The sequence below is a fragment of the Crotalus tigris genome, unplaced genomic scaffold (genome assembly GCF_016545835.1).
Source record: "Crotalus tigris isolate CLP2741 ecotype Arizona unplaced genomic scaffold, ASM1654583v1 scf7180000019079.287715, whole genome shotgun sequence".
Lineage (NCBI taxonomy): Eukaryota > Metazoa > Chordata > Lepidosauria > Squamata > Viperidae > Crotalus > Crotalus tigris.
The window spans coordinates 142,246-167,403 of record NW_024097365.1 but is presented as its reverse complement, the minus strand read 5'-3'; the positions used below and the strand labels follow the sequence as shown (position 1 = coordinate 167,403).

The window sequence follows — 25,158 nt, the reverse complement described above, 5'->3', positions numbered from 1 at the left end:
TCCCTTCCAGCTCTATTCCTATTCCTATTGTTATTGCCTACTCTACTCTACTCTACTCTACTCTACTCTACTCTATTACCTTGCGCCAAGGCCACCGTCGGCCTTCCTTCTTCACCTGCCTGCCTGCCCGTCCCGTGTGAAAGCGGACCGCGTTATTATTTTTTTTTTCCCCCATTCTGTTCTGGGCAACCCTCCGGATTCCAGCCAGATCCACCCCGCGCAGCCTTGGCCACGCCCCTCCCTAGCCGCGCCCCTCCATTATTGCGTCACGTTCAACACTATCTCCCAGCATTCTAAGCGTTAAGTCTCCTTAATGAGAGGGATTTTCCAGCGTTCCAGCTGACCTTGGCATCCGGGTTCCAAAGTGCAAGCGCGGAGAGTTTCGTTGCAAGCGGCCGCTCGGCGGGACAGCCGAAGCGATGCGGCCGCGCTGGGGGCTCCTGTGGCTTCTCGGGGCCGCCGCTTCCTGCCTTCTGGAGGGCAGCCTCGGTGAGTCCCGGGGCGTAGCTGGAGGGGCGCAACGGCTTATTTTGGATAGCTGGGTCAGGAAGGGGGGGAATTAGATGGGTTGCAAGGTCAGGATCTTGGGCACCACCTGCGATAGGACCCCGTTCGTGACTTTTTTGCCCTCCAGCCCCTCCCTGACATCCCTGAAGGCGCGACTTGCTCGGGTGGGATCCCTGAATTCATGAAATCATGTATTATACTAATAAAGGAGAATATTAGTAACTCAGGGTTGACACGAGAGGCTCCTTGCTGCTCTCTGAGCTGGCTTTGTTTTCTTGCGGACGTTTCCTGACCCAAACTAGGTAACCTCATCAGTGCTAGTCCTAGTCTGGGTTATAAAACGTCTGCAAGGGAACAAGCCAGCTCAGACAGAGCACCAAGGACCCCCCTCGATAATGAATGGCATCATTTATGATGATTGAAAAGTCCCTGTTGATTTTTCCAGCGTTTTACTTTCCAATCACAGTGTCTTTTATTTTTAATGGTTGTTTAGTCATTTATTTAATTCTTTAAATGTTTTAAAAATTTTTTTTTTTAAAAAAAAGACCGGACAGGAAGTTTGTCCATGCTGGGCTCTCTTTGCTGCCCTTCCTAAATATAGAAGGGCAGCTAAGCATGCCAAGCCCACCTATTACATAGTTTCACTTTTTAAAGCAAAAGTGTTTTAATGATTAAAAAAACCTCACAAGAATCAAAGTGCATACTTCGTCAAAGGAAAAGAAACATACATAAAAACCAAGCTCAGAGAGCACCCAACACCGCGATGATATTACAATATTTAATTCACTTTTTTTCCCCTGTATTTCTCTGCATGGAATTGTAGATGGCGGTATCAAGACTTCTGTATCCATAAATGCTTCAGTTCGTTTTGCAAATTATTTTCCATGCTATTTTAATCTTGTTTTTTTTTAGGATAGGTAAGTATTAACTCAAACTCATATTTATACTTAATGCTGGTATATCAAGCTGGTGTATCTAGTCAGTTTGGGGTCTAATGTTTCATTAAAATCCCCTCCTTTACCTCATCATAAATACACTCATTCAATTACTGAAGAAATTAATAAAATATAATAGGAGAATCTAAATTACATCCATTAGCATTAACCATAGCTATTACAAGTCCTGCTCTTTTAGCATTTAAAATTAAATAACATCCATTTACATCAGTAATATATTGTACATCAATTGGAAATCCTCTTTGAAGCAAAATGGACACACACTTAGTTTTTGTCAAAGTATCCGTGAGATAGTCCAGTCCCATCCAATCCTTCATTAATATTTATCTTGTTCCATTAAATGAGTTTCTATAAACAAGCAGTTTCTGCCTGTAACAATTTTAAATATGCTAAGATTACAAGTTTTTGTTTCTTAATTAACTTCATCTATTAGTTTTAAGTTGGCCCATTTATCAATATTCTCAGGGTGCCAATTCATTTTGCAACCTATACCATTTAATATCTAACAGTAAACTTTTTTATATTTAAATGTTTATCATATTCTCTAGTATCGCTCATTGACATAGAACCAACATAAAAACTAGCATTAAAGTAATTATTCTATTCTAAGTTATGACAGCCTAAGAAAAAATGACTTAAGGCCTGTACTCACACTTATGACTGACACACACACACACACATACAGCAGCTTGAGCATTTGGCAACCAGCTTTATGATCAGTTGCACTGGCCACGTGATCAAGATTTCCTTTTTTTTTTTTTGTCTGATTCCTGGCAAAAATGCCCATTGGGGAAGCTGAATTTGTTTAATGATCATGTTATTCACTTAAGAACCACGTGATTTGCTTAATGGATGCTGTAAAAATTCTCATAAAAGTGGGCCTGACTGCAAAAACTTACAAGGGAATATCTGGTCCCAATTGTGTCTGTAAATCACAGACTATATTTATTTCAAAATGTAAACTTGGGTGGAGTGAAGGTCTCTGTCAGAGCTGCCCCCAGTTTGGTTTCTTAGTAAAGGAAGACCCTCAAATCCATTTGTAGTGAAAGTTACTAAAAGCCAAATGGACTACAGTATAGCAAAGCCAGAACTGACGTTTGTGTGCCAAAATTTCCCAGTTAACGTTCCCTGTCTAGTTCCTCTCCTCCCCTATGTTAACTGTCCAGTTGGTATTTCCAGGAAAAGAAACTTCTGAGACATGATTTAACCAAGAGTATAATACTTTACTGAAAATTTACATTGGCACAGAAGACGCAAAACCAGCTGTCATGTTTCCGACAGAGACGAATAAAGCAGAATGCTGAGGCTTACAAATTCCTCAAAGGACATGTTTATTAGTTACAAAATGTCAGCATGGTCAAAAGTGAAGCCAAGTCAGATACACAAGCAACAATTTCCCAATAAAAAGTTTAATGTCCCACCCACAAAAGCTATGCAAGCAACTATGTTCCCCAATACGATTATTTGGTGGGCTTTTTATGAAACGCCCAGTCCCTAATCTCGGGAGTAGCTGATGACCTTGGTTCCCATGGGACAAAAGATTATTTTGACTAGCGAAGCACCTGGGCAACACCTCTCCCTCCATTCTGTGTGACAACCTAGAATGAGAAGGAAAATGGCTGCAGCCATGCTCATTTGTAGAGTTGACACCAGCCCTGGTTTTCAAAAGCTTGCTTAATTAAACAATAGATTCTCTCGCCCCCACCCACCGGGTGTTCACATTGTCCAATAGTAATACTTCTTCTTGTTATGGGAAAAGTCCACTTCTCCAGCTGCGTTAGTGACCTTGGCGTTATCAACATCAAGCTCTCAAAGATGCCTCGGTTGCCTAGATACCATCCCTCCCACCTTTGTATCTCACAATCTTGTCAAGCTATGAGCAAGGGAGAAAAATGTAGGTGAAAGGGCGAATCAGTCTTTTCACCCTGGCCCCTTATTCTCCAATTATATTTCAGTAAACTGTTTTTGCAACCATTTTGCATTATTCTCCCATGGTAACGACTTAGAAGACTCTGAGTGGCACCCCCACGACCTTCAACTGTTTCACATTCCCCTCCCTCCCTCCATACTTCAGAGCAGGCTGACAGCCACGAACATATGATGGCAGCTCTGACAGTCCCATATTGCACCTCATGCTGCAACTCCTCTGGAGCCTCAGTCTGTAACCCGTCTCCACTCCCTCCTAACTCCGCCTTGCTTTTGTTTCTCCCTAGGCTCCTCCCCTCGCCTAATCCGTGTGAGCTACTCTTCTGCGACGGAGGCTTGTCCAGGGCTGTCACCCTTCACAGCTGAAGGTTATGTGGACGATCAGCTCATCACTCGCTATGAAAGCCACACCAGGAAGATGCATCCTCGAGTAGATTGGATAAATACACTGGAGAAGGAAGATTCCAGATTCTATAACAGGTACACCTGGATTTTGCAAAAAGACCAGAAAGACTTTCAGGAGAACGTGCAAATGCTCCAGAGACGCTATAACCAAAGTGGAGGTAAGTGAGGAGTGTGAGAGACGTGGGTGCTATCCTTCAAGAAAGGAGATGGAAGGAAAAGCTCTATTTTCTTATGGATCTTCCTGCCTTCCTCATGAATCGGACCAATTAATCCACAATAAGCTGGTTGCTGATGCCCTGGCCTTTTTCCTGTTGCAGAGCTCCAATGAGCTCGAGTCTAAAATGAAAATATGGCTGTCATGGTTCCGACACATTAAACTCTTTGGAGATCTTCGAGGCATTGTTTACCTTAAAGAATCTTTATTTGAGAAGCATAGCATCGGCACTAACACAGTCTAAGCCAAAAACTGGATTCCCCTCCCCTGAGCACATTGTATCAAAGCACAATTCCCTCCTCTAATTAACAGTCATAAAACACATTCTCCAATTAGTTTGAAATGCAGGCTCTCCGTCCAGTTCTCCAGCCCGGCCAATTCTTATCATCTCTTATTTCAATAACCTTGGTTCACACACTAGGTTCAGTATTATTATTTCTAGCTAAACTCTCATGCATATTCCTTCCCCCAGCATCATCTAACTAACTCTATAACTCTAAGAGTAAAACGTAAGAAGGAAATGGTTGCATCCCCATCTGTTGTCAAAGCAAAAATATCCGATGTTAGCGGCGTTGACAATGGCAGTCCCACCGAGAAGCAATCAGGAATGTGAATTTTTTTTTTTGTGGGTGCAGAAAATTGAGCAAATCGAGCCCAAAATTTCTGTTGCTAAGTGAGACATTTGTTAAGTGAGTTTTGCCTCATTTTACGACCTTTCTTGCCCCAGTTGTTAAGCGAATCACTGCAGTTGATATGTTGGTAACCCAGGGCTTAAGTGAATCTGGTTTCTCCCACTGACTTTGCTTGTCAAAAGGTTGCAAAATATGGTCACATGACCTTGGGACACAGCAGCCATCCTAAATATGAACCAGTGGCCAATTTTGATTACATGATCACGGGAATGCTACAAAGGTTGTAACTATGAAAAATGGTCCTAAGTCACATTTTCAATGCCGTTGTAACTTTGAACAATCACTAAACAAACTGCTGTAAGTCTAGGACTAGCTGTAGAGGGTTTAGGGAGACAATGTAGGAGGCCAGCATGCACTTTATTTTTATACAAGGCTGCAGATCTGTACAGATCTTTCTCCTTTGTCTTTGTTCCACTGGTTAATTGTGCTCGCTGTCAGGAAACTTCTTCTGAGTTCTAGGTTGCTTCTCTCCTTGATTAGTTTCCATCCATTGCTTCTTGTCCTGCCCTCAGGTGCTTTGGCGAAGAGGTTGACCCCCTGTTCTTTGGGGCAGCCCCTGAGATATTGCAACACAGCTATCATGTCACCCCTCGTCCTTCTCTTCATTAAACTATACCCAATTCCAGCAACCGTTCCTTATATGTTTTAGCCTCCAGTCCCCTGATCATCTTTGTTGCTCTTCTCTGCACTCTTTCAACATCTGTAACAAATATCATCCACAAGTGCTAACAATATAGATCTTTTGCCTTCACAATTTTGAGTTATCTAAAAGTGATCTCAGGAAAGGCGACTTCACTCCAGTGCCAGGAGATGTGGGCCTCTAAGAAATCCTATCTTAATTAAGGAATTTTGAACTGTATGAGGAATTTCCCAGCCTTGTTTATAGTGAGTTCCTTTATAGTGAGAAATCTGTCTTATAGATCCCCAATTCTGTCTCAACCTCGACTGGCCTTCAAGATTTCTTCCTGTAATCCTTGTCTTTCTTGCTTTCTTGTCTCAGCAGTCACAGAATCTGGAGCTCCAGCAGGAAGTGGCTTTCTCTGATTTCCTAGAGAGCTTTTCCTCCTAACCTTGGGGATGCTTCTTTTAGGCTTTCACATCGTCCAGATGATGATCTTCTGTGAAGTAGGGGAAGATGGAAAAAGGAGCGGCCGCTGGCAGTATGGCTATGATGGGCGGGATTTCCTTGACTACGAGATCGGGACCGGCATCTGGACAGCAGCTGACACAGAAGCCCAGGGAATCAAGCGGAAGTGGGAGGACGAAACTGCCATTAAGCAGCGTTTCACAGGTTACCTAGAGAGCACCTGCATGGAATGGCTGCAGAAGAACGACCACTACGGATCGGGGACATTCTTGAGGGAAGGTATGGAGAAACAGTATGGGAGAGAAAGTATGGGAGCTGCATCTGCTTAAGTGTTGCAAGTGTTTCCTATGTAGGTTTGCTGGCAAAGAACAGGCCAGATGACCCAGTTGGCTTGTTTTCTGCTGGTGATCGTCAGCCGATGTGCTGCCCCACTCACTCACACCCAGGTAACTGTGGCTTAGTGAGTGTATTAATGTTCCCCAGTAATTCCCTTTACCAATATTCAGAACTGTCCCTATAGGCCCAGCCACAAGCAAGCCAAGTTGAGTCCACAAAGCAACCGGTCAATAATCCATAAATAAGTGAAAATTGCTCAAACAAATAGCTCCACCAAACAAACTTAAATCCACCAGGCCAAAATTAAATACACACACATGAAAGCTCACTTAGCAAAAAAGGTTCAGAGTCTCCAAGGCACGATTCCAAACACAGTGAAGCAGGAAGCACAACGAGGAAACAAACACTTGGCAAACTGACACGTTCCCAGTAATGCCTCCCTATTCCTGTTGTCCTAAATAGCCAGTTTCCCAGTGCAGCCCATCAAGACGGGCAGGGCCTTCTCTTCCCGAGTAGTCTGGCTGACCTCCATTGCTCCTGCCTTTTCTCTGCCCTGTGTGCTCTCGGATCAGCTGCAGGAGTCAGTTCCTCCTCCTCTTCACTGGCCGTCTGCCACTGCAGGCTTTCCCCAGCTGAAGGCGCCTCTGATTCTTTTTCGGCTGGCTGTCATTATTTAACCAAGTTCCAGAAGTGCCAGGAATGGGCTTATCCTGCCTTGAGCTTATCTCTGAGGAAGGATCTGGGGAGTCATCCAAGCGATTGCAGCCTTGATGCTGCCCTTGTTTTTAGCCCTCTCTGATATTTTATTTTTTAAAAAAATCAGCCTCTAGAAGTGGAAATAGTAGTGTCAATCTTGTAAGGCAGTGATGGCGAATCTTTTAGAGACCGAGTGCCCAAACTGCAACCCAAAACCCACTTATGCATCGTCGGATGCCGGGTGGGTGTGGCCCATTGGCTGGGTGTGGCCAATTGGGTGGATGTGGCCCATTGGCTGGGCGTGGCTGCAGTGGTAACGGCAGACTGGGTGGGACTAAAAAGTTGAATCAATCAATTCCAACTTTGCAAGATCTTTTTTTTCCCCACGAGAAGTTGAAATTGACTGATTGATTGAACCTTTTTTTTTTGCACGTGGTGGAGGCCTAAAGTGAAAAGGTTTTATAAAACCCAGCTGAAGACCTAGGACTGGGGCGACGGTGCGTGTGCCCACAGAGAGGGCTCTGAATGCCGCCTCTGGCACCCGTGCCATAGGTTCGCCACCACTGTTCTAAGGGAATCCAGACAGGAAACAGGACCAGAAGAGTTAATTCGAATCAAATCAAATCAACTTGATTTGGCCACAGGGGATTAGACACACAAGAAATTTGTCTCCGGGACAGAAACACTCAGTGTACTTGCAAGGCAACAGAGAAAACAATAATACAGCTCGACTTATAGTCACAATTGAGCCCAAAATTTCTGTTGCGAAGCGAGAACTTTGTTAAGTGAATTTTGCCCCATTTTACGACTTATAGTTGTTAAGTGAATCACAGCAGTTGTTAAATGAGTAACACGGTTGTTAGGAGAATATGGCTTCCCCGCTGACTTTGCTTGTCAGAAGATGATAAAAAGTGATCATATGACCCCTGGACACTGCAACCATCATAAATACAAGTCAGTTGCCAAGCGTCTGAATTTTGATCATGTGACCATGGGGATGCTGCAACGGTCGTAAGTGTGAAAAACTAAGGCACTTTTTCCTGTGCTGTTGTAACTTTGAACGGTCACTAAATGTTGTCAGTCGAGGGGTACCTCTATTTAATAAAGTGCTTTTATGTTTTTTCGGCCGAAAGAAACTATTCAAAGCAACTTGATTTATTTGGAGACTCCTAGTTCTGGTTGCACGTGCGATGCATGTCAAGCTAATTTCCAGAGAGGCTCAATTTTGATTTTAACAGCCTTTTTTTTTCCCCAGTTGCTCCAGTGGTGACGATGAGCAGTAGGACAGAAGCCGATGGTATGGAGAGGCACGTCTGCCGAATCCATGGCTTCTACCCCAGGGAGATCGATGCCTCCTGGACGAGGGATGGGGAATTCTGGCTGCAAGACACCTTCCATGAGTCTCTGGCCCCCAACTCAGATGGGACCTACTATTACTCGCTCGGAATCCAGATCGATCCCAAGGAGAGGGACCGCTATCGGTGCCACGTGGAGCACGATGGCTTGCAGCAGCCTCTGGACCTGGCCCTGAAGGGTGAGAGGCTACGGGGAGGGAAAGGCTGGGCTCTTTTTACAGCTGGAGGATTATGGAAGAGAAATTGTGCCCAGATATATAATAATAATAGTAACAACAACAACAACAACAATAACAACAATAAATAGTAGTAGTAGAGTTGGAAGGGACCTTGGAGGTCATTTAGTCCAACCCCCTGCTCAGGCCGGAAACCCTATACCATTTCAGACAAATGGCTGTCCAGTTTCTTCCTAAAAACTTCCAGTGTTGGAGCATTTACAACTTCTGGAGGCAGGTTGTTCCACCGATTAATTGTTCTAACTATCAGGAAATTTCTTCTTAGTTCTAGGTTGCTTCTCTCTTTGATCAGTTTCCATCCATTGCTTCTTGCCCTGCCCTCAGGTGCTTTGGAGAATAGCTTCACTCCCTCTTCTGCTACGGTATCATGTCACTCCTTGTCCTCCTCTTCATTAAACTAGACCAGGGGACTTCAAACTTGGCCCTTTTATGACTTCTGGACTTGAACTCCCAGAATTCCTCAGCCAGCATGCTTGGCTGAGGAATTCTGGGAGTTGCACAAGTCACAAAAGGGCCAAGTTTGAAGACCCCTGAACTAGACATATCCAATTCCAACAACCGTTCCTTATATGTTTTAGCCTCCAGTCCCCTAATCATCTTTGTTGCTCTTCTCTGTACTCTTTCTAGAGTCTCAACACCTTTTTTACATCGTGGTGACCAAAACTGGATGCAGTATTCCAAGTGTGGCCTTACCAAGGCATTGTAAAGTGACATTAACACTTCATGTGGTTTTGATTCTATCCCTCTGTTAATGCAGCCTAGAACTGCATTAACTTAACTAGAACTGCATTAGGTTTCAAGCCGTTGCCACAGAATTCCCTCTAATTCCTGGCAGCTGATTCTTGCCAGGACCCATTTTGGAGCAGACCAGTTTATCCAGCTTCTTTGATAGCCACAGGGTTGCGTGTCAGATGGCATGTCAGAAAAGAGCAACTAAGATGGTCAAAGGCCTGGAGACCAAAACGTACGAAGAACGGCTGCGGAACTTGGGTTTGGCCAGTCTAAAGAAAAGAAGCAATAGGAGAGATATGATAGCAGTATTCCAGTATCTGAAGGGCTGCCACAAAGAAGAGGGGGTCAGGTTGTTCACCAGAGTACCAGAGGGAAGGATGAGAAGCAATGGTTGGAAGCTGATCAAAGAGAGAAGAAAGCTGGAATTAAGGAGAAACTTCCTGACAGTGAGGACAATCAACCAGTGGAACAGCTTGCCCCCAGAAATTGTGGGTGCTCCATTGCTGGAAATTTTAAAAAAGAGCCTGGACAATCACCTGTCTGAGATGGTATAGGTTCTCCTGCTTGAGCCAACTTCTATTCTATTCTACTCTATTCTATTCTATTCTATTCTATTCTATTCTATTTTATTTCTATTTCTATTTCTATTCTATTCTATTCTACTATTCTATTCTATTCTATTCTACTATTCTATTCTTTTATTCTATTCTACTATTCTATTCTATTTCTATTTCATTCTATTCTATTCTACTATTCTATTCTATTCTATTCTACTATTCTATTCTATTATTCTATTCTATTTTATTCTATTCTACTATTCTATTCTATTCTATTTCTATTTCATTCTATTCTACTATTCTATTTTATTCTATTCTACTATTCTATTATTCTATTCTATTCTATTCTATTCTATTCTATTCTTCTATTCTATTCTACTATTCTATTCTATTTTATTCTATTCTACTATTCTATTCTATTCTACTATTCTACTCTACTCTATTCTATTCTATTCTATTCTACTATTCTATTCTATTTTACTATTCTATTCTATTCTACTCTGTTCTACTATTCTATTCTATTCTATTCTATTCTATTCTATTCTATTCTATTCTATTCTATTCTATTCTTTTGCCCAATGTGGAGCGGAGTCTCTTAAAGACGCTGGCTGGAAAAAAACTTTCAATCTTTCAGAAAGATTGCATTTGCTAAGCATTGGAGAGGAAAAGAGATGCTGACTGTTGAAGAATGGATTTTAAAGTTGACTAAATTAGCAGAGATGGCAGAATTAACTGCCCTGATGAGGCAATGGACTAGACAGCTTTATAAGAGACTGGAAGTCATCTGTGGACTTTCTATGTGTTAAATACAATAACAGATGGTTAACAGGGCGATTTGAAAATTAGGATAATGTTTGGGTTAACCTATTGGCTTTTTTTTCTTTCTTTTTACATATATATTATGATGTTGGGTCAATTTGATTGTTAGATACATATATTCTCTCCTCTGGAATATTTGTTTATGTAATATAGTATTTTGCTAAATAAGGATGGGAAAACCTATAACTATTTGTAGACCTGTTAATGTAAAGGGAGGAAAACCTATCAGTTTTTTTTTTTTAAATTCATCTTTCAGCATCCAGCCAGGTTGGCTACTTTATGTTCATCGTTGGATATATCTGACATTTGCCTTTTTTTTTAATTTTTCCCTTCTTTTTTGTACACCTCAAATTTTCTTTCTTATTTTCACTGTTAATGTTCTATGTTTTTTGTTTTTCCTGTTTTGTATTTTATTCTTGTTAAGAAATGAAAATAACTATGTTAAAAGAGAGAGAAAGACTCTGCTTGCTGCCTTTCTGCAAACACGATCTTTTCGAAGGTAGAAAGGCTTTTCCCAACATTTCACCCTTCGGAAAGTTATCCTTCAGAGTGAATAGCCTGTAGAATGTGTGGAATAAAAATGTTGACATCTCCTGTGACGTAAAGACATCTGACATTTCTTAACTTGGTAGATCCCTTATCTTTCTCGCTGTTTGAGATCTTTCCCCCCCAATAAGTAGATATTTTGTGGTTCCCATGGAGTGATTTGCTCTTTCTCCCAATCCAGTTCCAGAATCCAGTTCCAGTCTGGGGCTTATCATCGGTGTTAGTGTGGCTGGCTTTATCTTGGCGTGTGCAATTTGTGGGATCTTGGCATTTCTCAGTAAGTATCCTTTTCTGGGTGATTGAAAGATGGATCAATTTCTTTCATGTGTCTCTCTTTGGGGAGCTAGCTAACATGTTTGCTTACTTGCTGCTTGCTTGTTTATTTATGTATTCATGTATTTATTACCTGTCTTTATTATTTTCACAAATAACTCAGGGCTGTAAACATATCCAACACACCTTCCTCCTATTTTTTTCTCCACAACAATAACCCTGTGAGGTGGTTATGTGACTGGCCCAAGGTCACCTAGCTGGCTTTCGTGGCTAAGGCAGGACCTGATCTCAAGCATGGTCTTCCGCTTTCTAGCCCAGTGCCTTAACCACTAGACCAAACTGTTTCTCTTCTTTTTCTGGGCTTCCTTTTTCCCTGTTTTCCCAGGAGCATCTGAGATCTCAGCCTCTTGCTGGGATTCCAGTCACAGTTCAGCTGAGTCCAAGGTTTGGACAGCCCTGTCTTCTTCTGAGTTGGGAAGAGGCATTCCAGTTCTGTCCCTCTCAAAGGCTTTGTTCAAAGAGAAGGGCTTCAATGAAAATCTTCCTCCCCTTCCAACTGCTGCTTCTGCTTGGTGCTTTCTCCATTTCCTTTCCCTCCTGGGGAATGATCCATTGATCATTGATAATCAGGTGATCCTGTCAGAGAATTGGGCAGCAGCTGACACATACTTGTAGGTTTATATAAATAAATATATTTAACATCTCTGTGTATACAGCAGACTAGATAGTCAGGCAAACAGGAGCATCGTGAGGTAAATCGCAGAGCCCAGAAGGCACACAGAAGAAAAAAGGCGGGAAAAAAGGACACTACCCCTCCGCCGCACCCACAGCAACCAATCACAGTGCAGTTTGCCTCAGGCAGGAGCCAGCACACTCAAACCATCGGTACCTAGTTAAAAACAAATATACATGACACCTAAAGAAATGGCAAGTCAAAATGAACAGGCACATAGCTGCCAAAGTTTCATTCTTGACATATCACCTCCCCAAAAGAAGAATGAATCTGGAAATACATAAAAACAAATATACAAGCATATAGACATGGATTAGGAATTAAAACCCCTAATCTGTGTCTATATGTATGTATATTTGTTTTATTGGTTTAATTCTATGAACTGGTGTCTGGGAACCTCAAAGTTAATTTTGCTTTGACATTACCATGCCGTGTATTCAATAAACAGTAAGATTTTCAGAAACAGAGTGAATCTGATGATTTATTTGGATCCTCAAGCTGGATGTTGAAAACAACCCGTGTATTTGGGCTCATTGCACAACCCCACTGCTCCAGCAACTAAATTTGAATATCTTTAACACGATCCATTTGTATCAAAGCCAGGATCCTGGGATTCTCTGCCCTAAGAGAGGGACTGATTTGATCCTATTTGGAAGGCCTGTTGCCGTGTGAGGTTGGCATGCTTTGATTCCTGATGCGTCGGCAATGTCTTTTGGTTGGATCCAGAAAGGGTACCGTCTCTGATCCTGCTCCTCCTTTTGGAAACAGGGCAATAACCTCCCCTCCCTGAGATTTGGTTAGTCCCAAATAGAGATGGGAAGGCCTGGGGGAAAAAACCCGGAAAAAATGGGGGGAAATGGGGGGGGTGTTCTGTTTTTTTCCTTTTTTCCCCAAAGCCATTTGGAAAAAACTGGACAAACTATTTTTCCCCACTTTTTCTGGGTTTTTTCCAGGCCTTCCTATCTGTTTTCTTTTTGGAGAACATTAAAGTCCTATTTTTTTCCCCAGACCTTGGAAACCCTTTTTCAGATTAACACATTTTGTTAAAAGGCACCAGCTTTTGCAATATGCATCTTTTGAAGTGAAGTCATGAAAGTTTACGCCTTCCCATCGTTGACCGGCTTCCCCTGGGGTTTTCTCCTAACATCTCCTTTTTTTGCTCTCTCTTTCTGCAATCTAGGATTCGGGAGAAGAGAGGATGATCCCAGGAATGACCCTTCTTGTGAGTAGAATTATTACCAAATATATTTGTGTTTTGCATGCGAGAATCAAAGTCCAGGCTGTGAAATGAACCTGAGAGCAAATGCAAGCAAAGATGTCGATGAGAATGACGGGCGGGTAGGATTGGGGAACAGTCCAGGTTCAAAATTTTCTCAGCCTGCTATAAAAATATTATGGGCTGCCTGGAGCCCTTCAGGTAGGTTTGTCTGTTTAGATTTGTATTGCATCTTTATTATTTTATTTTATTACTGTCAAGGTTCCGACTGATGAACCCAAACAAGCAAACACCTTCAAGAAATTCCAATCTCTTAATGTAAAATTTTATTGAGTACATCATTTCGGCACACATGAAAGCAAAACCAGCTCTGGCAAGATCCCTCCCAAACCCATATAGGAAAAGCATGGAATTCTCCCTCCTCCCTCTGGGTCAGGTCGCGTTGCCCAATCAAGTAGAAAAATATTGTTATGAGAAAGTGTCTCTGGGTTTGGTCAAACACCTGGTGCAATGTCCTTGAGTCTCACGGTCTGGGTTCCGAATCTTTTTTTTTTTTTTTTGAAAATATTTTATTGTTTTTTTAATTTTTAAGAAAAAGTACTCAGGACACACCGTGGTGTTTGGGTAATCAGACATTCCAAAGTAAAAACATAAATAAACAACTCAACTCAATACATTCACTGTCTCCTCTCTATTTCCCTCAAATAACATTATACGTTTAAAATATTCCATTTCTAAATTAAATTTCTATTACTACTAAACCTATTTTAAAACTTTATCAGTTTACAATTACCAAACAAGTTGATTTAAAGTTAAATTTGATTTTGGTAATTGTAAACTGATAAAGTTTTAAAATAGGTTTAGTAGTAATAGAAATTTAATTTAGAAATGGAATATTTTAAACGTATAATGTTATTTGAGGGAAATAGAGAGGAGACAGTGAATGTATTGAGTTGAGTTGTTTATTTATGTTTTTACTTTGGAATGTCTGATTACCCAAACACCACGGTGTGTCCTGAGTACTTTTTCTTAAAAATTAAAAAAAAAAAAAAACAATAAAATATTTTCAAAAAAAAAAAAAAAAAAAAAGATTCGGAACCCAGACCGTGAGACTCAAGGACATTGCACCAGGTGGCTTCCGGTGGTTAAGGCGGTGGAGATGGCGGCTACTTTGTAGCCGTCCTCCTGAGATGGTGTCAGATCCGCGGAGCACAGCGTTCATCAGCTGGCCCGCGGCTCGCAATCCTCTTCCCGGGCGAAGGGAAGGGGTAGAGATCGCATGAATAGAGGTAGAACCTCTTAACCTTCCCTGGATTTTTATTTTAGGGGGGGTAGAAAGAGTGCTCCCTCGGAGTTCATTGCCTTCTCCGCCTCTCAGCTGTCTTTGTTTCTTCGGAAACAAAGCGAAACGCCGCTACCATCTCCGTATTTAAAGTAACCGTGAGTAATTTTAAACCGGACAGAACTGTTTAAAGGACTTTATTTATAGTTTAGCTTTATTTTTATTTTTTTTTAGTTTACTTAGTTTATTTAGTATGTGCTGATTTTTTTTTATTTTTTGAGCTTTCTTTTTTTTTTTCTCGCGGGCGGAAAAGTGAGAGTGAAAGTAAAATGGCATTTTGAAAGTTTTTTTTTCCTTTGAAAGACGGACTGGCTGAACTGTTGCTTAATACTGCTTTCCTTTTTATTTTTATTTTTATTATTTTTTGGGAGTTTTTAAATTGATTCTATTTTATTCTATTTTACCTTATTTTTAATTTTTTTTGGATTTTTTATTTTCTATTGGTATTTTTATGAAGAAAGAAAGATAAATTAAAATGGCTTCAAAACGACAACCAGCTACTACAGCTCCTAAGGTAACTTCTTCTCCTGCTACTTCTACTGTGCAACAACAACTTAAAATAATACCCTCAGCGCAGCAACCTAAAACTACTCCACCTTCACCTCCCCCATCTGGCACATCAGCACAAGACATTAAAGAAATAATGGTAAATGCTGTGTCACAGTTTAGGGAGGAAATGAAGCAACTTTTGGAACAGAATAAATCTGAAAGCAAGGAAGAAATGAAGAAAGAGATGAAGGAGCTTTTAGAACAAAATAATACTATTTTGAGGGATGACATACTTTTAGCTTTATCTGGAGTGGCCTCAGTGGTCGTGAAGCTGGATTCTAGAGTGGAGGAAATTGAAGAAACAGTAGAACTTTTGGATTATAAATTCCAAGATATGCAGAAAAAAGTGGAAACTTCACAAGATGATATTCTCATGTTCCAGTACAGACAGATGGAATATGCTTTGAGAATAAGAGGCCTGAAAGAAGATAAAACCCAAGACTTGATGGAAATGGTGATTAATGACTTGGCTGTTATTTTGAATATAGATAAAGATGAGTTACGTGGGGAAGTGGAAAGAATTTATAGAGTTAATTCTTGGATTGCAAAACAGAAGAATCTGCCTAGAGATGTGGTGATATATTTTGCTAAGAAGTCTTTGAGAAATCAGATTCTGCAAATTTTTTACAATAAAAGATTTCAGATTGCTGCCCAAGATATTATTATTTTAAAGGAAATTCCACCTAAAATTTTAAGAAGCAGAAAAGATTTTGCTTTTCTAGCAAATGAACTTAAAGCAAGACTGATGCCATTTAGATGGGAGATTCCGATGGGTATTGTTTTGAGCCATGCGGGGACACGTTATAGACTTAATACAGTTGTTAAAGCTAAGGAATTTTACAAAACGGTCCTGGGTGCAGGCTCACCTTTGCCCATGATGCACAAAGTCCTGAGTGATAAAGAGATGGAACAGAAACCTGAAGGTACAGGTGCGATGACTGCTGGACAGGTGGTATGGATGTCTCAAGCAGAGGTTAAAGAACAGAGAATGACCCGTGCAGCACATAAACGTAAAGAAAAAGAACAACAGAAAAAAGAAAAAGAAATTAAAGAATCTACTCAGCAAATTGTCTCAATGCCGGTGGGAGGAGCAAGACCCAAAAGCTCTGCAACATACTCTTCAGTAGCAGAATTTGAGGGGATCTTCTCCAGGCTCAAGGCCAAGGGAGATGGCAAAGCTCCTGACCTGGAATGTTAATGGATTAAATATTCCTCAAAAGAGAAAAAAAATCTACCATTATTTAAAGCAACACAACAATGATATTATCTGCTTGCAAGAAACTCATATTACATCTAAAGATCAAAAATACTTAAACAATCCTCGTTTGGGATCTCATTTTGTATCTCCCGCCCCTGGGAAAAAAGGGGGTGTGGTAATTTATGTTAAGCAGAATTTATCTGCTATCCTGTTAGAATCAGATCCTCATGGAAGATATGTTATGCTTGAACTTGGTTTATATGGCAAGAAAATTCTTATTGTGGGGCTGTATGCACCAAACCAGCAACAGGAGCAATTCTACAGGTTGCTACATCAGAAAATAACCTTGTTGGACTATAGATCTGTGATTTTAATGGGAGACTGGAATGGTGTCTTAGATATACAAAAGGACAAAAAAGGCTCTTCTACTTTTTTTAAACAGGCTAAACTACCTAAAGCCTTCTTTGACATGAAAGAAGATTGGGAATTGAGAGACTATTGGCGTGAACGTAACCAAGAAGAAAGGGACTTTACCTTCTTCTCAGATAGACACCAATCTTTCTCAAGAATTGATTTTTTTTTATCACAACAGATTTATACAACAGGGTGAAGAATGTAAAAATTTTTCCTAGGACATTGTCTGATCATAGTCCAGTTTGGATGGAACTGTTTGCTGAGAAAGAAGACAGGAGATCCTGGAGGGTGAATGAGAATTTATTTAAACAAGAAAAAAATGTCCATAAACTAAAGGAATGTTTAAAGGAATATTTTGCTTTAAATATGAATAAGGGAACATCAATGTCAATGGTGTGGGATGCAAGTAAAGCTTTTATGCGTGGTATTTTGATAAAAATGAATAACTTGCATAGACAGAAACAGATTCAGAAACGTAAAGATTTAGAAGAGGAGATTAAATTAAAAGAGAAACTCCTAATTTCAAATCCTTTAGATGAAAAGGTGAAAGGAGCTATAAAACTGTTAAAAACACAATTTAACATGTTGATAGCTGATCAAGCTGCAACCAATTTACTATTTATGAAACAAAATACATTTTGTAACGCTAATAAACCAGGGAGATGGTTGGCTTATCAGTTAAGAAAGAAACAGAAACAGAGGAATATAGATAAAATAAATTATAATGGTAAATTGGTTTATCAGAAAGAATTGATTAAGAAATCTTTTTTAGAATACTACCAAAAATTATACAAGAGTACTAATATTCAAACTACAGATATAAACAATTATTTAGGTAAAGTTAATTTTTCTAAATTAACAGAAGATCAGGAAAAAGAGATTAATGGTTTAATTACTAAGGAAGAAATTGTTACAGCTATTAAACAATTGAAATTGGGCAAAGCGCCGGGTACGGATGGGTTGACATCTATTTATTATAAAACTCTAGTAGAAGAGATGACTCAACCGTTGTGTGAATTGTTTAATAACTTATTACAGGGGTTAGAGATCCCTCCATCTTGGCGTAATGCATTTATATCACTGATTCCAAAAGACAATCAAGATCTTACATTGCCTAAAAATTATAGGCCTATATCTCTTTTAAATGTGGATTATAAAATTTTTGCAAAAATTTTAGCCAACAGGCTTATGGGGATCTTGCAGCAGCTTATACATAAGGATCAATCGGGTTTTATAACTGGAAGGTATATGAAAAATAATGTCAGACAAATCATTAACTTATTAGAGTATTTAGAAAAGAATAACCAAGTCTCTGCAGGCCTGATATTTTTGGATGCTGAAAAAGCCTTTGACCAAGTGAATTGGCAGTTTATGTTATGTTTAATTAAGGAGATGAATTTTGGACAAAATATATTACAAGTATTATCTAATATATATCAAAAACAGACTGCTCAACTTATTGTAAATGGGGGTTTGTCAGAGGCTTTTGTAATAGAAAAAGGTACAAGACAGGGATGCCCGTTATCTCCGTTATTGTTCGTTTTAACATTGGAAATTTTGTTGATTAAAATTCGGGAGTCTCAAGAAATAAAAGGAATAGAAATTAATAAAAAAGAATATAAATTAAGAGCCTTTGCAGATGACTTGGTTGTTACTTTGTCTCAACCTACTTGTTCGGTGGTAAAATTATTACAATTGATCCAACAATATGGACGTGTTTCTGGTTTTAAAATTAATAATAATAAGACTAAAATATTAGCTAAAAATATGACTAATGGTGATAAACAGGTTCTAGTTAAGTTAACAGACTTTGAAATTGTTGATAAGGTAAAATATTTGGGGGTTATATTATCTGCTTCCAATGCAAAATTGTATAAAAATAATTATGAAAAGCTGTGGACGGAGGTACAGAAGGATTTAAAAAATTGGAACAATTTACAGTTATCCCTTATGGGTAGAATTGCAGTTATTAAAATGAATGTCCTGCCAAAGTTTATTTTTCTGTTTCAAATGTTACCTATTTTAAAGAGTGATCGTAATTTAGATGAATGGCAAAAAGGTATTAATAAATTTGTTTGGGCAGGGAAAAAACCAAGGGTGAAACTTAAAATAATGCAAGATTTTCGTGAGAGAGGCGGACTCAAGGTACCAAATATGAAATTGTATTATGATGCTGTAGTATTAACATTGATCAGCGACTGGGTGAATTTAACAAATATAGAAATACTTCATTTGGAAGGTTGGGACTTACTTTTTGGATGGCATGCCTATTTAATATTTAATAAAAAAGTGGATTGGGTTTTTAAGTCTCATATTATAAGAATCTCTTTGCTTAGAGTGTGGAGGAAGTATTATAAATGTGATTTTAAAATACCATTATGGGCTATACCTCGGCATGCCATAGAAGGCATAAGGAAAGGGGTTAATATGGATATGGTCTCTTATGCACAGTTACTTAGATGGGATGGCCAAGACTGGCAGTTAAAATCTTTGGAAGAATTAACACATGAAAATCTAATTTATTCATGGTTCCAATATAGACAAATAGTGGATAGATGGAAGATGGATTGTAAAATGGGCTGGCTCAGAGAAGATGAAATTCTTCTAAAACAAGTAAGAGATCAAAGGCCAACCCATATAAAGAGAGTTTATGGGGTTTTAGTGGAATTGGATTCAGAATCTGAATTAGTTAAAGATTGTATGATTAAATGGGCACAGAATATTGGTGAATCGATTTCAATGGATACTTGGGAACTTATTTGGATAAGAAATGTTAAATTCACACAAGCGCAAAATTTAAGAGAGAATTTTTATAAGATGTTTTATAGATGGCACCTTGATCCAAAGAAAATGTCCATTATGTACCCTAATTTACAGCCGAAATGCTGGAGATGTGGACACTTGGATGCTACTTATTATCATATCTGGTGGACGTGTAAGCATATAAAAGCTTTTTGGATTAAGATATGGTGGAATATTCAAAGAATTTTTAGAAAGAGGGTAAAATTTACTCCGCAATTATTTTTATTAGGTATTGTTATTGATTGTGATGCTAAGGAGGTTATATTGATGTTAAATTTGATTACAGCCGCTAGGCTGTTAATAGGACAATATTGGAAGAAGGAATCCTTGCCTACTTTACAAGAGTGGTTTTATAAAGTTTCGTATTTGGCAGAAATGGCAAAGATTTCGGCTTTTTTAAAGGAGCAATCTCAAGAGAAATTTTTTGCGGTATGGGAAAAATGGATAAATTTTATACAACATAATTTGGATATGGAAAAATATTATTTAGCTTTTCTATAACTTGTAATGATTGTTTTTTTTTCTTTCTTTCTTCTTTTTTTTACGCTTTATGTATTATTATTCATATACTTTTTTATATATGTTTTATTTTTCGTCTACCTTTTTCTTTTTTTCTTTTTCTCTCTCTTTTCTTTTTCCTTTTTTCCTCTTTTTTTTTCTTTTTTTTTTAGTATATATTATTCACTTTAAAGCTTATGTTATGTATATTATTATTATATATATTATGATTACGATTTTTATTATTATTATTAATTATCTTATAAATTGTAAACGTTATTTTTAAAATTTGTTAAATAATCCTATATTCAGTTCTGGGAAGTCGGGGGGGGGGGAGGGTGGGGTGGTTTGGGAGGGGGGGTGGATGTTTATCTGTAAAATTTCTGAAAAAATTCAATAAAAAAAAAAAATCAACAAGTTATAAATTCAGATATCCCTTCCAGAGATATTCTAGTTCTTAATCTCTCATCCCTCCTTTTATCACCAATCTCATTTATTTATTCTTCCATTACACAATAGCTATCTTAGTTAAAAAATAATGTTAAACCTTAATTCACTTCAATTCATTACAGAAACTTCAAATTTCATCCAATTGATTGTCATACCTTATCACATCTATGTTATTGTACAAAAAAATCATCTAAATTAAAACACTCCATTAATTATTAAAACCATCCCAATCTAAAAAATCAACATTTTTTCAATTCCAATACATAATTTTCATCAAAATAAATCTATTACTCCAAAAAGTATTTTTAATCTATTTAAAATATCTTTTCTAAAAAACTCCCTCATATATATATATTTATATTTTTTCTTGCTTCTAACTCTAAGTCATAATCCTTAAAACAAACCATAAATCAAACATTGCCTTTAAATCCATTACACAATTTTAAATTTCTCTTTTCAGTCTAATTCTGGCTTTTTTCCTGTGTCAAACAGGTTTCCATAGGGATGCTTCCCTTTCAGCCAGTAAATCTGTCTTTGTTGCTTGCAGTAGCCTTTGAAATAATAGCAATCCCATCTTCTGCATTAGACGTCTATTTCTCTCTTCCTTAAAGGGTCATTGCTTTGTAGTTTGAAGTCTCAGTCTTTGCTTCTTCAGTTCCTCTAAATTGCAGATGGAAGGTTTGTAAGCTGGAATAAGTTCCTCTTTTATCTCTGTTAATTCCTCTTCTAGTATGTTTTGATTTATACCATAGTCAGATGTAGCCTGGACATCCATTTGCACATTTGAAGTGAAATTTCTGGATCTTAGTTTTGTAGTGAACTTTTTCATTGTAGCACATATTTTTGCAGTAGCCTCATAGATCTTTTCCAATATAAGTGTACAGTTTAATTGTGACTGAGGTTTCTCCATTTTGATAGTAATTAAAAAGAGTCTCTTTTTTCTTTTCTTTTCTTTTTCTTTTTGTGGAGGCTATATTTGATATAATTTAGGCAATATCCACCCCCACAGTTCCCACAGCTGCCCAGCTTATCTTTTCTCTTCAAAAGTGTTTTGAAGGTCAGATCTAGTCCATCTTCACACCAAGTAACCAGATGTTGTAGTTTTAAATTTTCGCCACTAGATGTCCTCAGTAAATTAAAAAAGGTCTTTTCCAGAAACCATTTCCTTTTTTTTGGTATCTTTTAAAATATAATGTGACAAAGAAATAATCTTCCAGTATAGGATAATAATACAATTCTTAGAAAGAGAGGAAAAAAGAAAAAAAATTTCCTGTACCCCAAAAAATATAAAAGTAAAATATAGTCTTTAAAATTTTGTTCTATTTTTATAGAACACCTTTCTTCCCAAAGAATGTAGAAGCTGCCTTTTCAAGTCAGGGAAATAATTCCAACAAGGCTCTTTCAGGTACCAAAAACAAAATAGAATAGAGAGAATAGCAAAGCAAAGTCTCACCCGGATTCACCATGGGGGTTCTTACAGCTTAGATGTTCTTTGGCTTGCGGTTTGAAGCAGCAGGGTGATCGGCCATTTTACTGGCCGATCTTCGTCAGCCCTCAGAGATAGCTCAAACCGCTAAAGAAGCCGCCGCTCCTCAGTAGCCTCCTCGACAGAAGGGCGACTTTGGAGCCGCGTAAGGGTCTGCCAGCGGAGAGAAAGCTAGCCGACGAGGAGACGAGTCTCCCCATGCAACTAGAGATGCCGCGATGGGTTCCGAATCTTTGATGTCTGCATTCCAAACCCTTCCTTTCTCCCCCCTCCCGGAGTTCATTGGCAGCTGAAAAGCAATAATTATCACACCTGAAAAATCATGCTTCGAAACTTGACAATTACTTTGTATTTATTTATAAGTAACTCCTTGTGGGGAACAAATATAGTACTCTTCTTCCTCCTGTTTTCTCCACAACAACAATCCTGTGAGGTGGGTTGGGTTGAAAGAGAGAGTGACTAGTCCCAGCAGGCTTTCATGCCTAAGGCAGGACTAGAATTCACCATTTCCTGGTGATCGGCTGAAATTCATCCAGCCTGTTTTCATATGTAAGGCGGGACTAGAACTCACTGTCTCCTAGTGTCTAACCTGGTGCCTTCACCACTAGACCAAGCTGATTATACACTGGCGCCCCTCCAATCAGCTTCTCTGCTGTGACAACTTGGCTCCAATTTTGTCTTTTTGGACCCTCAGCTTTGAAGTAGGAGAGATGAGGGAAGGAGCCGGGAGCAACTTTGACCCCAGAAATGGAGGTTCTCCCTGAGAAAAGATGGGGTGAGGGGGGGAAGGAGATGTGGAAGGAGAAGGGGGGAGATGGCTGGGCTGGAGGGGAAATCCTTCATGGTGGTGGTACTTAGGGACGGAGGAGAACAGAAAAAGAGAAGTCTAGAAGAGAGATGGAGAACATATCCAGGAATTCATCTCCTCAGGGAGGTGACCCATCAACAGGGAGCGGGAAGCTTCCCATTATACAACTAGATGGGAACTTCCCTGTTTTTCTCCCTTTTGCAGCAAAACAGCTGCCAGTTCTGACCAGGTTGAACTGAATGCTGGCGCTGGAGAAGGAGAGGAGTTTCTCTCCCACAATCAGGGATTCCTGCAGCCTCTTCTGGGAGGGGGAGAGCAGTCCCCAGATTGTTCAAGACCTCATTTTGGAAGCCTTAAGAAGGAACAGACGATTGTGGTGTTGGCTGCTGCTCCTGTTCCGGTCTCCTGTGATTTGCAATTAAATAAATTTGAGGGCACCGAATCAAGTTCAGTTCCTGATGACTATAGAGTCAAAAAAGGCTTCTCAGTCTCCTTAACTTGGCTGATTTTGGTCATTTCTGCCTTCTCATCTTTTTCTATAGGTAAACCTCCACTTATGACCAGTTGCTGAGCTACCGTTTGAAGTTACAACAGACCTCCTCAGAGGTATTTACTACCAGCTTCCATAATACTGCCCATCTTCCCCACCCCCGACCCCCCACCTCTTCATAGCACTTATGGCTGTTTGCGGCTTCCTGCAGTCACATGACCGTGTTTTCCTAAAGGTGCTTTTTCATGAGGCAACTGGACTTTCTTGTTTTAGTTTGAAGACATTTTGCTTCTCATCCAAGAAGCTTCTTCCGCTCTGACTGGATGGTGGGGAATGGAAGGATTTATACTCCTTACAGGCAGCTGGTCATTTGCCTTCTTTTAGAGAGTCGTTGAGGCCACTTGGAAGAATGCAAATGACCAGCTGTCTGCAAGGAATAAAAATCCTTCCATTCCCCACCATCTGATCAGAGCTGAAGAAGCTTCTTGGGTGAGAAGTGAAACATCTTCAAAGAAAAACAAGAAAGTCCAGTTGCCTCCTGGAAAAGCAATTTTAGAATAACCATGACCTGGATGACTGAGAATCTCCATAGTCATGAGCATATTTTGTGATGTTTTTGTTGAAAACCAGCATTTTTCAGCAAAACCAACCCATGGTGAACAATTGACTACATCAAAAAAAAGTTGTAAAATTGTGTCGGTCACATGGGTGATTTGTTTTATGACCACCGTGACTTAGAAGCATAATGGGCAGGCTCCATTATGGTCATTAGTTAGAAACTCCCTCTACCTCCCTTCCCCAAGCCAAAACATTTTATTTTGAGGGGTCCTTGATGTTCTCTGAGCTCTCTGTCAGCAAACAAGACTACTTACTAGCACGGATGATGTTACCTAGTTAGGTTATGAAACGTCTGCAAAAAAACAAGCAAGCTCAGAGAGCACCAAGGACCTTCTCAAAGCAATGCTTCTCAGCCTTAGTAACTTTAAGATGTGTGGACTTCATCCCCCAGAATTCCCAAGCCAGAGCTACAAATATATTTCAACCCTGAGCTACAAATATACTCCTTTATTGGTACATTTTATTTGATTCCACCACCTAAATAAAACCCATATTAATTTGAGCTGGGGGGTAACTGATCCCAAGAAGAAAGTCAAGGTCAATTCTGGTTAGTCAGAGTCACACTCCAGCTTGAAGTCACCGACCAGGATAGATCTTGGCCTCCTGGTTTGTCCTCATCCAGGAACAAAAGTAGATGTTTTTTTGTCATTGCAGGTCTGTCACTTTGCTGTCCTTCTGCAGTGTTGAATTGATCATTGTTTGTCCTATGTTTTCTCCGCAGTCTGAAACGATGCTGTGAATTGAGATGGGAGGAAACGTTCCCACGTGGCTCTTTGTTCATGTCACGATGTCAACTTCCTGGCTCTGGCTGAGCTATTCGGACTGCAATAGAATTGATGAAATGTTTGCAAATGTATTTGGATGTTTGTAAGCTTTTTAACTGCTCGGATATTTAGCGAGTAGCAAAATGTCCGCTGAGTTCAACACAATGTGGTAAACAAGGCTATCAAAACAAGGTGACTGTATTCACAAAGCTGTTATGGCAGAAGAAGTAAATATATGATTTAAGGTGAAGGCCTGCTTGATACAGCAAGCTAAGATGAACCGCTTGAGTTAGAATAGAATAGAATAGAATAATAGAATAGAATAGAATAGAATAGAATAGAATAGAATAGAATAGAATAGAATAGAATAGAATAGAATAGAATAGAATAGAATAGAATAGAATAGAATATGGAGTAGAGTAGAGTGGATGCTGGACAATTCCTATTGGCTTT

At 39.3% G+C, this 25,158-nt stretch overlaps 1 protein-coding gene across 1 annotated transcript; it reads left to right on the top strand.

Annotated features, from left to right (window-relative positions):
* The first annotated feature begins 285 nt into the window (after positions 1 to 285).
* LOC120315357 (class I histocompatibility antigen, F10 alpha chain-like) lies at positions 286 to 25,119 on the top strand. Its single transcript, XM_039359592.1, has 8 exons — positions 286 to 489; positions 3,677 to 3,952; positions 5,791 to 6,066; positions 8,075 to 8,353; positions 11,246 to 11,341; positions 13,251 to 13,292; positions 23,376 to 23,439; positions 24,663 to 25,119. The coding sequence occupies exons 1-7, from the start codon at positions 420 to 422 to the stop codon at positions 23,402 to 23,404; spliced, it is 1,068 nt and encodes a 355-aa protein (XP_039215526.1). The 5' UTR covers positions 286 to 419; the 3' UTR covers positions 23,405 to 23,439; positions 24,663 to 25,119.
* Positions 25,120 to 25,158: the final 39 nt, after the last annotated feature.